We start from the raw sequence: 18464 nt of genomic DNA, 5'->3' as shown, positions 1-18464 counted from the left end.
GTTACAAAATGTTATAATACGACCAGGGTTTTTGATATTACAACTGTTAAAATATTTAAAAGGTGTTATAACATCAAATCTACAATTTTTATTTACTAAACTGTACACACTGTTTGTTTATGAACTGAATGATAACAAGCCAACGACAAGAGCTTTCTCGAAACACGGATCTAAACAAAAATATTACGTAACTCTATCTCACTCACTACCGTAAAACACAGAGCACTATATCACATTTCACTCAAATTTAGGAGTTAGGGTGTGATGGACAAAATACCTCACCTGTTAGGACGTGGAGTGCGGCGCGCGCGCATGACCCGCCTCATATAGCGGCTCCCCTCCGCACCACTTTCACCGCAGCCTGCGCAATCCTGATGATCTTTATGGGGCTATGAGAAACGCTTTGTAACAATTCAAATTTTAAATTGTCTTCGTGCGACCCGGTTATGTAAGGGTGACCTGAGTGATTGCTGTTGGAATAAAACATATTCGTCTTGTGGTACGTAACGTTTTATGTGCTTCCTGGCTTAGGCAAGTTTTACAGTAGTACAGGTACCTCGTAAATACAGCAGTACAACTTATTATCCTACCTATCCTATCACTGGTACCTAGCTTATATTTTTAAGTCGATAAGGCAAACAGCTTAATTTCTGGCACTATGTAACCGACTGATTTGAAGGTTTAAGAATTTAACACAACGTCTTAAAATATTTCAAATGAAATAAAAATATGGGATTTTGTAATTTCACATGTATAGGGTCAAAACAAAAATTAATTCTATACATACATATATAGCTAAGGAAGAAAGACTTAGGATAATGATAAAAAACTGCAACAAAATGATTAAATTATTTCCTTCTCACAGTTATAATTTTCGTCGGGCCGCCGATTTCGTGGCCCCTCACTGATGGGAGCCATCAAACAAATTTCCTAAATGGCCGAAGTCAAAATCCATTTGTACACTAGACCGTTGTATTTGGACTACCAATGAAAAAATATAATTTGACCATTAGTCATATAACCATTATTGTTGTCTCCTTTGACGTAGGTAGTAATTTTAACTCCTTACCCCTAATGCCTACATGAGTTACAAGTACAAACTTATCAGGTACTGTGTGAGCGTCGCTACTGTTAAATAAAATTACTATTATGACTTTTGTGAGTTTTTTCACCAATTTTGATCATCGAATATTGGAAATCGTAGACTGCTCATCCATCGAATAGCGCTGGCGGCACTCAAAATTCATATTGTTTGACATTAACAACTCTAAGGCTATATTTATCCCGTCAACATGTTAGCGGAACCTGGAAATGGTTCGAATTAGCTAGCACGATAAGCTCTGTCGAATAAAATAACATTCATTTTAAGCTCAGAAATATCTAAAAGATTACTTTTAATTTCGTAATACATATTATATAATTACATACATGGAGTGGTCCTATTCTAGGGCGGAACCACATGCAACAAAGTTAATAAATAATACAGCAAAATAATACAGTCATTTGACTGTATTATTTTGCAATGTTGTCAAGACCACCGAGGAGATTGTTGCAAAGTGTATGTAAAATGTAAATAAAAACAAGATGAGCGGCCTTGACCCCTGCTCGGGCAAAGGTCATTTTAGCATATTGCTAAAGAAAATCTGCATCTAAGCTAGGTACTGCTTTGCGATTCTGTAAAATTCGAAAGTCACATCACTCACACTCGGCAATCACAAGTCGTTTCGTCAATTTTTGCATTAAATTTGTAATGTACCAATAATTTCTTATATTAATGGCAAAGAAAGTGTTCCATCCTGAAAATTATCTCAACTAGATCTATTCTAGTAAAAAATAGATATCTTTATGCCTTTTTCTAGGTTCATATGTATAAATAATAGAAAATGAGAAACCGTCGATTATTAACTTCCTTGTACTTAATTCATATTGGGAAAAAAATATATTAACGCGAGCAATCTTCGAGCTTCGATTTACGTAGACATGTGTGCCCCTAACAAAAATAGTTGGTCGTGACATCGAACGCTAAATTAGTCGGATAGTTGCCTAATTATAACTGACATTACAATACAGTCGGCATGGTCCAACCAGTTCGCCCCTATAAGGCGCTGGCAACGCGGTCGAGGGCGCGTCACTTTCGGTGCTGCGGGTCGTAGATACCTATCTTTAGAGCTACACTACGTATAAATAAATAAATTTATAGTCACAAATAAAACATACGAATTGAGCTAACACTAAAAGAAGTATCAATTCCTTTCCTTGGAAAAATACTACGACCTGTAATTCTTTAGGCTACAATCCTCGTGGCTCCCCGTCACAGACCACTCTGGCTGAGGGGTCTGCGCTCCTCATCTATCACTGCATTAGTATAAAAGCCGTCTGCTCTAATGTTAAAGGACCACTAGGCCCATCCAGGAGTACCACTAATGCATGTTTTTATCAGTTTCCTATTACTGGACAAAGGCCTTCTCTTTTGTTTAGTTCGGCGTCCCTGCTACAAATCTCATCTGTTTTATCTGTCGCATTTTGACGACGTCGGTGGCGCAGTGGTAAAGTGCTTGCCTCTAAACCGAGAGGTCCCGGGTTCGACCCCCGGTCGGGTCATGATGGAAAATGATCTTTTTCTGATTGGCCCGGGTCTTGGATGTTTATCTATATGTATTTTGTTATAAAATATAGTATCGTTGAGTTAGTATCCCATAACACAAGTCTCGAACTTACTTTGGGGCTAGCCTAGTGTGATTTGTCCTAATATATTTATATATTTATTCAAATTATTCGACCATCTCGTCATATGATATAATAATGAAAATTGGTTCACAGTGCTACAATCCGTGGGAAATATGAAAAAAACGTAAAAAAAATCTTCGTACATATTTAAAAGAATCGTACAAATCCGATGTTTATCTTCCAATCACATGACCAATCAAACTGTGCATCCTACGTGTGGTGCACATGATACCACGCTGGAAGTGCACTTAATTGCGTAATGAATGACATAATTAGCGATGTCATCAGTCTGGAAACACCGCAATATGATTCCGCTTCCGTACACACCATAACACACCGTGACGTGACAGGAAGGAAATTTATAGAATAATTTATATGAAACTCAATTTTAGGAACACAACGCTCCTAAACATGTGGGGTCTAAAAATTTCGTCGTTTATTTATCCTACATAATAGAGTGATTATGACTTTTTTGTCTGAAATAATGATTAAAATAATATCATGTTTACATAATTACGATAGTATAGATATATATTATAAGACATTTCGGTTAATTTTATTTTTGAAAACATTTTTATTCTTTCATTACCTATGATAATAGGTATCGCTTGGATTACTACAAATGGGTAGAGGTACATACTTATTGAAAACACGCGTAGTTAGTCTCATTTTTATACAGCCATGATTTATTAAAACTTGTAGTAAGTACCAAGCATTTTTGTGCCGTAATTCCGTCAATCAATCATCCAGTTTCTAATGTAAGCACTGAAACAATAATTAGCATCGACTTTTTGATTGTGACGGCACAGACAGACAGATACCACTTTCTATTTCCTTTGATGTTATCTCAACATGTAAGTCCGAATGTTACGGATGCATATTCACGCGTGAGTTGAATCTAAAAAAATACAAGCAAAAGGCTTCAAACATGATAATTGGTTTTATTTGCTTTCACATTCTTTAAATCTCACATTTGGTCAGAGGCCGAATTGCTATAAATCTCGACGAGATTGGTCAACCGCCTTGATTGTGGAAAATGTATAAGTAGGTATGTCAAAATGCATGTTGATATCCCGCTATAAGTAGATACGATTGTTAAATATCAACAGACTAGTTTTCGCCCGCGGCTCCGCCCGCGTGTATTTCCCACAGGAGTGGTATTTTTTCGAGATGAAAATGTACCCTATGTCCTTCTCCGTACTTCAAACTACACGTATGCAAAATTTCAAGAAGATTGGCTAAGTAGATAAAGCGTTAAGAGGTAACAAACAAACTTATTTTCATATTTGTAATATTGTTTGGGATTGGGATGAATTCCAGCGTTTTCAGCATTTCTCTTTTTCGCTTCGCGCGCGCTCTTCGTCTTTCCGACTATCTCCAAAAAAACTGCTTAATTAAATCCTCGGTTTTGACGTAAAACAAACAAACTTTCAAATTCTGTGACTATGATCCAAGATTGGAAGTCATAACATGTCAGCTTCCTTTGTAACACATCCTGTCCGTTGCAATAACATTATGAGATTAAACAAAATTGCGTGAAAATGACCGGCATTATACAAATCGTGAGAGAAACAGCCGTCTGTATGGCTATTTGTTACAGACCTAGTAATGATTGTCCGTTGGTTGAAATAGTCGGAAAATTATGGTCCATTTAACTCAAACTGTTCAACTCGTTTCAAAATTTAATTTGATAGTATGAGCAAAGTATATTGCTATTAAAACTAAATAAACATAATACATAAATAGTTCGTAATTTTTATGGTTATTAGTAAAACCATAAAAAATAACAGTAGTTAACAGCGTCAGCCCACCCTGTTACTTTGAATTTAGATGAAATTTTGCATCCCACTAAAAATATTCTGTAGAAAATATAGCCTAGTCTCGGTGAAGCTGTTCGGTTTTTTCTATAAAAAGTAATAAAAATATCAAGATACAAAGCCTAAGTTCCTTATTGTAATTTATTTATTACTATAGTTCTATTTGATGTGAGCGACGGTTGAACATTTAAGTGTTGATAGATATAAGTCAATAGCCAAGTCACACAAAATGTACCTTAAGCACATTCACATTTTTACTTTAGTTAATAGAAATAACTGGGAAGAAACGTCTTATCCACTGTGCAAGTATGCACGGCGCAAGGGATCTCAGGAAACTGCTACTACCGTATTATACACAGGCCTTGCGATCCACTAGACAAGAGAGATGTGTCGGGTCAGGGGTCGCAGCACACGCCTTGCACTGTCGCAACGCACCATGGACGTTTGCGACACGCTGCGCCGGCGCATCTCTCAGCAGGCTGACTAACCAATTCGCTGAACTTCTTCGTCATTTACTTTTGTAAAACGTATCCATTTATAAGGAAATTCAATGCCTATACCCAATAGATGGATGTATTCAAATCCACTCTATATTACCCACGCCATATTCAGAACTAATATTTAAAGAATACCCTGTTACTTGCTGTAGAGCCAAAAAACCTCATAGAGAGTGATAACCGATTTCTGGTTCCGAAATAGCTGAGATATGCAAAGTATTTTCTCCAGATTATTTCTAGAAATAGCAGACTATAATAAAAGAAATCACAGACTTATTTTGAAATTTTTTTCCAAACAACATACAATATAATGCTCTTAATGGCACCAAAAAAAAATTAAAACTTACCTGCGATATAGTGTTTTTACTTTACTTGTTTTGTTTCGTGGGTCTACTATTTCTGCTCTATCCTTACATTATAGCAAGAACTCCCGCTGCCGCGTCTGTCTGTGTGTATGAACGGGATGAACTCGGATTTTTATACGGTTTTCGCCAATATTTAGTGTGTGATTCCCGAGGAAGGTTTAGGTACATTATTTTATTTATTGCTATCCGAGGATCCTTTGTTTCGTCCTACGTGAATTTCATGGAAATACATCCGTGCTTAAGAACTCCACGTCTAAAATATTAGAGGATAGATAAAAGAGTTCAGTGGTTGAGGTTCGACAGTTGGGATAAAAAAAAGTTACAAAATTCAGTCTAGTTTTTTAATTTGTAAAAAAAAAACAAAGTTAAATAAGACAGTGAGCACATGCGCTTATTGCTCGGGAAAAGATCAGTCTTCCGGAGCAAGAAGCCGCAGCGAGTCGGACCAAGCGTACGCAGTGCGGCTCGTCTAGTTTGGCGTCCTAGCTGAGCGACATATACGGTGAAGTAGCGCGACGATGCAGGTATGTGTTTACTAGAGGCTTAAGTTGTCGCTATAATCAGTCATAAGCGTCACTCGACGCTACGCATGCAGCAACTCACCACCCAGCTAGGATGCCTGGTAAGTTGAAATGAATGGCGCCATAACTCATATTATATTTTGTATGTTAATTGCGATAGTAGCGCGTGTCATTTCAATCTAGACAAGCTGTTATAATGTAGCTGTAGATGTTTATATATGGGTATCTGTAGTTTTATTTTCAGTATAAATCAAACTGGTAGCAGCGGAGCAGCCAGCAAGCTTGACTAGCAGTGGAATAACACGCTCCTGATAAAAAAAATAATTTTAAAAATACATAAATGTACTTTAAATAAATAAATGTACTCTAGTACATGAGATAAATGAAAATAATGTGCGAAGAGTATATAGAAATGATATATATAAAAGATTTGATGAAGGGACAATTAGTAATCTGTTTACAAATGTGCTTGTTAATGATGATGACATTGTTACGATGGAAGATAAATGAATTGGGCCGAAAAAATTAGTTGCGGAGAGTTAAAAATGATGACAATGATTGTGGTTCAGGCTGATTTTATGTGTAGTCTTGTCAATGTTCCGAGAGAGAGAACTATCAATTAAATACATTATACTGAATGTGTACCCATTTATAAACATGTAAAGCTACAGTACGGCACACTACAATAATAAACCTTACACTACATTGAGCCTTCATGTACGTGTGCATATCGTCCTTGGTATCCGGTACATATAAATTGGATAGCTAAGAAGCTAATGTAAATCCGTCGTTTGCGAATACAAGAAATACAATTGAACAGCAATAGGATCGCGGCCCGATCAGGTCACGCTTGAGCCGAGGTACATGAATTGAATAGACAATGTAATGTATGAATGTAACCTGGAAAAGGTTAAACTTTTCAATCAGGTATTTACCATTGATTAATATCTGCGTAATGCTACGTGATTAACAATAAATTTATCTGTACCTGATACTCTCCTTAAATACACGTACCCTGCCACAAGTCCAAATGGGACCACGGTCAATACACCGCCATCAAGTGCAATAAATAGACATATGTGCGATCACATTCATTACTCTAAAACTACCCCTAAATGTATATTCATAAGGTTGATATATCAAATTCGATTTGTACCAAATTTTGTTAGGGTCCGCGAAGCGAACCGGGCGGTTTGTTCTGTCCACCTCATGAATTAAAACTATGGGATGCCGAGGGCAACGTCTGTCATGTTGTGTCTTATACGTAGCTAGTTTAATGGCAACACGGCGAGGGACGCCAGCGGCGCCGGCGCCCCGTGTGACTAGCTTAGTTGCTTACATATCGATCATTCACGATTCTCTCACTAAACAAATAAATAACTTACGTCCTAAACACAGAACTATCGACTAATCTACACTTTGACACATGCGATCGACGCGTGTCGCGCCCGACCTATAATCTCGCGCCCTTAACATATTACAAACAAATTTGTCCAGCTAATACATTGGATAAGACCGGTTATTACCAGCCGTCTACTTACGAGTAATAATTAAACCCCAGGAAATAGTTTCCATATCAGGGCAGGAATTGACGAGGAATACATTTAACCGTCTCACGATAAGGTTAGCGTATAAGAACTCATAAAACTAATAGTCTCTACGTTAACTTACAGTTTCAAGAACGAAACTTATTCACTACAAATGCTAATTAGCTGAGGTTCCATCGACATTGAAGTATTTCAGGCTTTCACTGCGTACTTGCAGTACTCGTGAATGACACTACTCTCTCGCCGGCTTCGGAAGAAGAGATTGACGTCACAGCATTTGATACAGAAATATTCTGACCAGTTGCAGTCTCAGTCTCAGATGTCGTTACAGGATTCTGTAGCTTTGATATTTCCTGTGAGGTCTTGTCGTCTTCAAGGATCACTTTAGTTGGGCGGCTTCCAGCTGTTGGCACATATGTTTGCTTAATAATTTCAATGTCAGTTTTGTTGGTCTTATTCGCTGCCATATCATCTGAGACATTGTCGATGATCGGTCTTCGCGTCGTGGGCTCAACTCTATCATTTGGAGGAGCGTGATCTGTAATACCTTCTGATTCCTCGTCATCCTCGATCTCAATTACTTTTTGTTTGACAATCCCAGGTTGGTTTTTACTTTTCAGTGGAATTTCAGTAATTGAATTCAGGTTCCAGTTACTGTTTTTGCTTTTGTAACCAGCATTAACAGGAATAAGTTCTTCTGAATCAGAAATTTTAGCTGTGGGAGCAGTTGTAGCTACTACATCTTCAACAGGGCCATCAGTATGGTCACTGATGGAAGCAACATCACCTACCAAATTAATAAGATCTGCTAATATGTTATTTTTCTTTGTTTCTACTACAGATTCAATAATAGCTGCATTTTTTTCTGTATCCGGTGATATTTTAATCAATTCCACAGTATCAGTAGCACTCTCAGATGAACCTAAAGGGATTAAAACAAACTCTGTAGTCTCTATAATTTCGGTTGACAAATTGTCTGTAGTTGAAGGGACAGCCTTAGAATCGGTAACTCCTTCCGGCTCCACATTGAAAATTTTGGTAGGCGCTATATCGTCAATTGATGTCCCAATTGTCGAAGTATCAGTTTTATCCTTGATACTACTATCTGGTGCTTCATGAGGATTTTGATCACTTGTTTCAACTGGCAAAGAACTTATTTCAGTGTTAGATGTTACTTCAGTAGCGATATTGGATCTAGCAATCGAACTCGTCGTTTGTTCCTCCATAATCCTGGGACTTTCTGTTAAAAATGTTGTATCTACTAATTTCGTAGGAGCAGAAGTAGTTGGAGGTATTGTAGATATCGTAGTTGTAACAGTTGTTGTGCCAATAGATGTAGTAGAATCAGTAGATTTTTTTATTTCTTGCGATCCTTCAGACTTTTCTGTCGTTTTTATAAGTTCAATGTCACTGTTCTCTATTGTGGTAGCAACGGATTTCATTGGAGAAGCGGTTGTTGTTTCTATTTCGTCTAATTCACCTGTTATGTCTTCAGGCACAAATGACGCGGTATTCAATATTTCTGTTGGAATAGCAGATCTAAGATTAAGCATAGAATTTTCCTTGACGATCGGCGGTTCAGTACTTGTTAAGTTCAAGTTAGGTCGAATAGAGGTGAGGTGAGTAACTACAGATGTTTTTTCTGTCGAAGTATACATTTCTTGACGTTGGCTAGTTGTTTGTATTTCCTTAACAGTTGGAGCTGGACTAGACGTTGACGTGATAGCAACGTTTACCACTTCTTGGATGCTGGATACATGATCATTATATATATTCTGTTCCGATACGATTTCATCTTCATGATTAGCGGGAACAGATAAATCGTCTGGTAATGGAGGGAATGCTGGATTATGATCAATGGGAGCTTCTTCCTCTTCTAGTATGATGGGTGATTTTGTAAACGTAGGAGCCTGCGTCTCTGATGCTACAGAAGATGAAGAAGATATTATCGTCGCTACACTTGGTAAGTTCGATGGATAAATCTCACTATTTATAGAATCTTGAGTAGAGAAGCTTATTTTGGAAGGAGTTGAATCATCCGTTTTGCTGATAGATGAGCTTTCGCTCGCTGAAGTAGTTTCAGGTGCGAGAGACGAAATCACAACAGGGGCCGATGGTTTAACAATTTCAATTAATGCAGGAGTTTCTGTCGATTCTAATTTAATGGTCACAATTTTTTCCGTTGTTGCTTCTCTCGGTATCAAAGGAGATTTAGATGAGGAATACTCAGCCACTTCTATGCTTGGTGAAGGTAAGATTTCTTTAATTTTTACTTCTGTTATTACAGGTATTTCTGAGACAGGCGTAATTTCTTTGATCGTTATTTTTTGTTCAATATTTTCTTTCGGCGCAATAGGTACCTCACTTATTTCAGGCGTGCTTGATATTGCTGGAACCATCCCGGGGATAGATGTTACACCTGAAATGAGTTTTAAGGATTTAATAAGAGGAATTGTTTACTAAAATTACATTAATTCAACTTAGATTAATTTCACATGAAATTGGGTTAGGTATTTAGATGTTCTGTTTAAAAAATAAACTGCCAAAACATGAGTATTATTCACCCAATAAATAAAAAATAGATACATCACTAATCATTAAGTCGCGCCTCATAATCTCAGATTCTTTCAGATCTCTTTATCTAAATCGTAGTCACCTGTGAAATTATATTTCACCGTCGTAAAAGCATATCAGTCACGGTAATCATGACTCAGTCTAACATTTTTTATTATTTGGTTTCTTAGTTGAGCTCGTAAATTGAAAAATTCGACATTCATAGACATTTTGCTTTTAAGGAGAAAAGAAAAATAGAGCACGGTTATTCTCCAGGCGGCAATGAGCAGGCACTAGCCTTGATGTATAATCGTTTCTTACGAAAATGCAGTTGTTTAACGAGCCAAGACCATCTTTTCGCCATAATAGGCACACGTGATACGGGTCGACTGTGCCAGCTTCTCACGAACGTAACCCTAATTTATGCCCCAAGAATCTTTATAAAAAGGAGGCAAATACGTCTGATTTATTTATTTACCTCTGAGAGGACAGTTGTCATACTCTGGGCAGCACCTTCCGGGCACCAATCGTGGCCTGCAGTCGTCCCTCACGAAGCAGGCGATCCTGCGACATACCACCTCTCCTCCTTGGCAGTAGCACACGCGACACGGGTCTGCAGGGTCCACCAGCTTCTCTCCGTTGCCGTACACTCGGCCTTCTTGCTCGCACTCTGAAACATTTGGAATATGTTATTAGTATATTTTAGTCCCATCCCTAGTTTTCCGATATCTTGTATCTTCTTTCTGAAATGGTTACACAGCAAATCTTGTATAATAAAGTTTAAATAGCTATTATCATTGTAATGATCATTGGTATCAACGGTTCACCATTTCAGCGAACCTTTCGTAACGAGGCGAAGCTCGTGATAAATTGTATAAGACTAATGGAGGCCTAGTGTGTCTATATCTGTGATTTTCCCTGATTTCTCTTCTTTTTCAGTCTCAATATCATTATCTCACTTACAAGTAATCTTTACCAAGGCAATGGTTTCATGAATGGAAGATGCTGTACGATGAATGCTTCCATAACAGGCATCAATCATGACCTGATTCTATGGACCTTTCTAGGGTTTCAGTAAGATATGGATAGAAATATAGCACTCACCGCATTGATACGTAGGACAGCAGTGGTCTGGCCTGTGCAGCGCCTTGCAGCCAGGCCTGGGCTCGCACCGCTGCTTCGTGCACTGCACGCCGCCACTCTCACACGCGCACTTCTCACAGGGCGACGACCCCGGGAACTCATCGCCAGGCATGTAGACCACGTCGCCTACTGCGCAGCTACCTGGAATCAGGAAATTGAAATTACAATAAAATAGGTTTACTTGACTATACTGAAAGACATCTCAATTCTTGTTCTGTTAGAATATGGTGCTAAAATTAAGCGTTTTCGTGATACAAATAAATAAGATTAGAGAAGAAAATACATTTCTTTTATTTTTTAATTTGGCTAAGCATCGATAATGAGCAAATTTAAATTGACTTACCTTCTTTGATTCCCAGCTCTGTACTCGTCACATTAGTGGGTAGAGGGCCCAGAGGACCTGAAAATTAAAAAAAAAATTATAATTTCATATCATCATATCATGCAATTCGCTCAAAACGTAGCTCAGCAGTTACATCAGATTGGATCGTTATTGCGCGGTTGTGCATGGTCAATAAAACTCGTTGACAGATGCAGTTCCTACGGCCACGACGGGTTGATCGCTCGTACAAAAAAAAAAATAATAGGTAGCAATAAGAAGAAATCAATGACCTTACCAAGCGACCAGCTATACTGGTGCAAAACCACCCTAAAAAGGATCTTCTGGATCACTTACTGTATTATCTATACATGTAATAAAAGTGTAAGTGGGTTAAGTGTATACATAAGAGATATTAATGAAAAATATATATGGGACTAATACAAGGTAAAACATTTTTATTTCATTTTTTTCAACAATTACTTATAAGTTGAGCGTGCAAGTAACAGCGTAATAAACGTGGTCGAAGCCGCAGGCAAAGACTAGTGATATTAGTTTATATAAACCTATTAAAAGTACTGCAAATATGTATCTTCTTTTTGTAATTGTAACTATAGAAATTTAGATTTATCAATCACCATTTGGGAGCTCATTAATATTTTACCAAACAAGAAAAATGATCGGGGTTTTCACGATATTTTAAACATTTGCAAGCCCTAAACAATCAGACTCCCCTCACACGGTACAGGAATAAATAACGACAGGCTGTTTCGTCTCGTCCACCCGCCATTATGCTCTCCGGTCCTCCTCGCTGTGATTTATAGTCTGAACCTCGCTGAACACTCAAGCGCTCGCAAATTTGTGTTTTATGTTCCCGTTTTCTATCATTTTTCCCGATGAGGGATGAGATAAGGGATGTTATCGTCATTTTTCAATTGAATTTTCAAAATCTGTAGGGTGTTATTGTTTACGATTCACATAGTGATCACAGATACATTATTACGTTTTCATTTCCGGTAGATTATGCATGAGTCGCGAGATTCAAAGGTAGTTCAATCGATTCAGCTAGAACAGCATGAATCAATTTCTATTAATATCAAACAGATGTCAACTGAGCAAAGAAATGGAGCGTGTCACGCGAAATATTCACGGAAACATAAAATTCAAAGAAATATTGCAACATCGTCATGCAAACAAATTACAAACTGCTGCGTAGGAACTTTTGCTATCAACTCAATGTATAAATATATACAGTAAATGCATAGCTTCTAATGGTATAAACGAGGTACTCGAACGATTAACAAGCGAATGACTCGTGCAACGTCGCATGCGCGCCGCATATCAAGTGCGCCGACGCATGCGTGTCACACACGATGCGCAGACGTGCGATGTCGCATAGCAAATGGCGCAGGCGCCGATACAGTGACATAACAACCTTGTGTAACTATTACTGCCAAGGTAGCTATGACCGCAGCCAACAGAACATCGGCTTACCCAAATTCGTTGGGAATTCGCGTCTATGGCCGCAGAGTAGAGGTCCATGCAATGTAACTTGATATTGTGCTGACTGTACGATTACTCACTATGCGTTTGCGTTATAAATACTGCGTAGAGCATGCTAAAATAGTGTAAAACTCTGATTTCTAATTCCAAGGTGATTAATAACTAAGTTAATTAAACGTATAAATCCAACGATATGGATTATTTTAAACAAAAATTTTATAAAATAGTATTTTGCATTTAACTAGTTATACATTATTATACGTAATACTGTATATTCTGAGTAGCGGCTCGTCTCTAGTACAAATATAATAAATTATACACCTAAACCTACCTCAGGAATCACACTATCTATTGGTGATGTTCCGCATGAAAATCCGTTAAATATTCTACAAGTTTTAGTTTTCGAGTTCATCGCGAACAAACAAGCAGACGCGGCAGAGGACTTTGTTTTACACAATGTAAGGAAATGTAAATGAAATAGAAACGACAAATAAGACTTTCTAATTTTAGACGTCTAGAATTTCGACGAGAAATTACTCTAAATTGAAAAAGAACTAGACCTAACAGTGATAAACGACGACTCAATAGACGCATTGACGTGTGAGGTCAGGTTTTGTTGGAATATAAATCACAACCACACGAACAGGTGCAAATGTATATGCAGTCACGCGAAGCTACCACTACTAGCCGCTGACTCACTAATATTTTCTGATGGATAAATGATTTTCCACGAAAAATAAACGTAATGGACGTACTGGTACGGATAGCACTAGTACTAGTTTTCAAATTATCGTTAACTGCATGTAAGTGGGTGGGGCTTATTTCGTTTTCCGTTCATCATTACGAAGCCATGGTGGAACTTTCCTATTCGACTACCTCAGCCCCGCGTATCACACAGATTTTGCTAAAAAAATTACAATATGGCGTATCTTTGTTTTTGCTTCGTGATCCATTAACTAACCCTGACTACCCAGAACAGGCAACTGTCTAACCTGTATCGACAAGGGGTTCCGGCCGTGCACAAAAAAAAACTTATTAATTTTGAATTAGTCAAATAGATTTTGCTTTAAGTTATTGAAGTGTCAGGCGTTAATCAATCATCAATCAATATATAAAATTCTTCCGTGGCTGACTAGCGGACAATGCACAGTCTAAACTTCTGAGAGTAAACAGAACGTTGAAATTTGTTATGTACATAGGTTTCTTGGAGAGTAAATAAATAAATAAAATATACTAGGACAAATTACACAAATTGAGCTAGCCCCAAAGTAAGTTCGAGACTTGTATTATGGGATACTAAACTCAACGATATTATATTTTATATAATATAATACATATATAGATAAACATCCAAGACCCGGGCCAATCAGAAAAAGATCATTTTCCATCATGACCCGACTGGGGATCGAACCCGAGACCTCTCGGTTCAGTGGCAAGAATCTTACCACTGCGCCACCGAGGTCGTCTAAGAGTCGTCGAGTCGTCGAGTGTAAGAAAAGATTTTCCTAAAATCCCTGTGGGTACGGGAAAAACTTAAATCGCGAGTATAAATCCCGATATTTACTGTGAATATTAAAATTATTTAATTTGTTCATCTTTGGCGGTCATAAACGAATACATAAACTGTCAAGTTTTTATTTCATATAAGAACAAGGGCAGCAAACATACGACGATCAAATTTATTACAAAAGTAAATATGTTTTTAGCCATTAGTATGACAATGGCTTGCCTTAAGTGTTAAATATAAAGTAATTTAAATGTATTTAAACAAAATGTCATTGTCCTAGCGTTGCGTTGTATGATGTAAGTGAAGTGTTACAAAAGGACACTAGGACCTTGGAGAATACTTCTCTAAAACATTAGCAAAAAGGTCCTAAGTTAATATTCGGGGTCGGATTGGTGACTTTGATATTGACCATCAAATCATTTTTATTGGTTTATTTGTTTTAAATTTAATTTTGATAGTTTTTGGCTCTGTAAAACAAAATTCTGTGTTTTTTCTTGACTCTGACCGTGGTATATCTCTAGTAATATCATTGTAAATATAAGTAGTTGTTATAGTTTACATAACTGACACATCTCTACTCACTGACACGTCCTTCATTTGATGTAGGTCCTTTAGCATAAGTTACAAGTCTATTAAACACAATCCGTATAGATTTATTATAATAGATTCGACGCAAAATTAGTTCCCTATAAGTAAGTTAATAGTTGGCAATTGAACAAAACTTCAGGGCCAATGACTTAATAGCCAAGTCATAACAAAATTCTGACGCATATTTTGATGAAACATAGCTGGAGATACTGTTAACAGTGGAAATAAACAATCTAAACAATGTGATAAATGAAGAAATCAATAAGCTCAGTTTTAGTAGTCATGCATCTTGAAATGCATAATAGTGCAGGTAAATATTATGGGGGTTTCCTTCACCGATAGCATCTATCGATACTAGATACGCGTTCCCGGTTGCTTGCCGCAGCTATAAAGCGTTAAAACTCAAGGTCCGCCAATAATAATATAACTGTGACTGCAAATAAATAAATTACAATTAATATTTACGTCTCTCTTTCTAGTCTAAGGTTTTCCCGGATGCTATCTGATCATAGCCATATACGATGGGGAAAAGGCCGCGGTGAAGTTTGTTGCGCCGCTTCTTCTAAGAAAGTTTAGATATATTGTCATTAATAAGTTCATTCAAACTTTAAAAAAATACAAATACAAACTCAAGGTTGAACTTCGCACGGTCATCGGCATCCTTAGGTGACATAAAGTCATGCAAAATCATCCATGACATAAAACTAACACTTCTTGAGTTTACCTCTTTTACCAGAAGGAACAGGAGAGGTGGAAGTGACACAACCAGACATTTATTTCTTATGTAATTTGCTGGTTTTCGCTAAACCCGGTAGAAGAGCGTCTTATATACTGGACTAATATCTCGTCAATCACCTACTAGAGTAGATGCACAGAGTAAATGTATCTTAATGCTGATAAGTGCCCATTCGCCGCTATCTCCTGTGCTTTGTCCACGACTTCTGCAATCGTGTCACTAAGCCTTAATGAAAACACACGATAGTGACGGATGAGTCATGTCATCTACCGCTAGCTCGACCTCACTTCCCGTCCTGGCGTCTTAACATTTTGAGTCATAGATTAACAATAAGAAAACAATAATTTTAGTGGTTTTTAAACAGATGTTTATTATGTTGGTATATTTCTTTTTTATCTTAATAACCCGTGTACATATTTCTTTCAAGTTTTAAAATACTATGAAAAGAATCTTTGACTTAAAAAACTGCCTTTGCTCTTCGCTTTTCAATTTATATATATGTCGACATTCTTTCCCTTCAGAATAAGAGAGCACAGGGATGACCATTCTTGTAAAAGACAACGTTTCGTTTCTTGTGAAAGACGTTTTCACCCGCCATTTAATCCATTTTTGCATTTATAGTAAAAATGTCTAATAATTAAGTCTTTTAACTGAGTACTAACTAAGAAAATCAAGTGTATAAATCAAGTCTAACCGCAAATCTCGTGATATCGATAATTGAGATATCCGATCTCTCCAAATAATCGCGAACCTAAAAATCCTAAGCTGTTCAATTATATTCAAATTTTAGGGATTCGGATTAAACAAAGACAATTCGATGCCGAATTCTATTAACCCTTTTCCGTACCATGATACGTGCAGTCTGTCTGAAAGTGGCGACTGGTTAGCCATGAACCCGGTCCATCGTGCAGCGACCTTGACTATACACAATCCTCGCTGGGTGCGGAAGCGGCGATGGAGCGAGTGTCTGCAGACGGCGCGGCGCTGTGGTCGGGCTAGGCACAGGCTGTCACGGCCGATCGATATGCCCACGCCCTTGTTACGACTTTATCTGCGAAGCTTTGCCTTTCCTCTCGTCGTAACATGGGAGATGAGGTACAAAGATCATGAACGTTGTAAACAATCTAGACAATGTTTTTTTTATTTCGCTTTCAATCGTTTTTGTATTCCTTCCGCCTACCCATCTACTACCTACATCTTTCCATTTAAGAGCTCTATTTTCGATGTCAATTTGATTTCAACTAACGTCATATATAATATGAATGTATCATGTATCTTCAGAATATCGTATCGTCTTACGTAGTACTAGCCGACCATTTCACATGCCTATACATAATTTAACGCCATGTAAACAGTGACATCTTCGCGCTAATGCTGCGAAGTAGTCGTGTTTATCTAAACAACGGTAATTCTATCGAATGACTCACGCCAGAAAATAGAGGTATTGTTCTGTTGCGCCGATAGCTAAGGAACTGAGAAACACACGTACCGATACAACTGACAAACATACAGTTATGAACTTACTATGTAAACAAACACCAGTTTCAACAATATTTGTAGCTAGAGAAATCAAAAATAAAGAATAGACCGCATGCTCGCAGAAGGTAACTTAAGAAAAAGTTTTTAGTTTCAGTGCCTAATAAAGAGTGTAAAAGGTTTGTTTATCACAAGACATAACACTTGAACAGCGGTAGACACTTCGAGCCGGCGAAATTGAATTGGGTAAAAGTAACAATGTTTATCTTCTTTCTGGGACTCGGGCGTGCTTATATATGAGTACGGTCGCGTGACCCGTTAGGGTGTCCATGTGAACTAGATTTTCTAGTTCATTATTGGTTCATTATCTTTGAGCTTATCCCCAAGATTGATTGAATTGCTTTGGCATTTATTATGTAAGCCTATTTTGTGTCACACTGCTGGACAAAGGCCTCCCTTTTCTGCTGCTACAACTCGCGATTCAATGCAGTTTCCCGTCATTCTGGATTTAACATTAACTTTGACATTAACCACCCTTTATGCCAATTTAGTAAATACAGATAAGTTGAACAAATAAGTTGCGAACTCGAAGGCCACTTGTCGGCTTGTTGCTAGGATTGAGGTTAAGCAGAGGGAGTAAATCAAATTTGGTATTAACCAATATTTATTAAATAATAAGTATTGATTAATTCCAAAAGTCCTATTCCAATTCTAAGTTTCCAAGTTCCAATTATTTATTATTCTATTGAAAACCTATTCAATAAAATCAATAATCAGTTAAGTTTTGAGGCAATCTGTCTCCACCACAGTCTCCACATAATCCTTGAATCTGGAAGCCCTACTTCAGCCGGGTACGACGCGATACTGTGTGCCCATGTCTTATCTGGTAAGCCAGACGAATGGAACTGCTGTTGACTTAGTTTGGAAGAAAACACTTTTCCACTGCGCCAGTAGGTATACCTTCGCGTTTGCCAATTTTGTCGGAACTAGAAGGATGTTCAATGTTAGAAATAAATAAATCTAAAAGCAAGTGAAACTACCTAAGTCTAGTTAGTTACAATATCCAATTTTGGGATGGTCTAAGAACATTTTTAAAAGACTATAGCGTATAAACCTGAATTCTTAATGTACTCTTCCACTATTAGATAAAATTTGTGTGTTTGAA

At 37.5% G+C, this 18464-nt stretch overlaps 1 protein-coding gene across 1 annotated transcript in view; it reads right to left on the bottom strand.

The window, feature by feature from the left end:
- Positions 1 to 5733: 5733 nt before the first annotated feature.
- Positions 5734 to 18464, bottom strand: part of LOC128683482 (uncharacterized protein) — a 47249-nt gene continuing 34518 nt past the window's right edge. The window contains exons 3-6 of the mRNA XM_053769170.1: positions 11514 to 11570; positions 11132 to 11311; positions 10506 to 10697; positions 5734 to 9893 (exon numbers count right to left, since the gene is read on the bottom strand). Of these exons, the coding sequence (XP_053625145.1) occupies positions 7675 to 9893; positions 10506 to 10697; positions 11132 to 11311; positions 11514 to 11570 (2648 nt within the window). The 3' untranslated portion in view covers positions 5734 to 7674. The remainder of the gene's footprint in view (positions 9894 to 10505; positions 10698 to 11131; positions 11312 to 11513; positions 11571 to 18464) is intronic.

This window comes from Plodia interpunctella, chromosome 3 (genome assembly GCF_027563975.2).
Source record: "Plodia interpunctella isolate USDA-ARS_2022_Savannah chromosome 3, ilPloInte3.2, whole genome shotgun sequence".
NCBI lineage: Eukaryota > Metazoa > Arthropoda > Insecta > Lepidoptera > Pyralidae > Plodia > Plodia interpunctella.
This window is presented reverse-complemented; position numbering and strand designations above follow the sequence as displayed.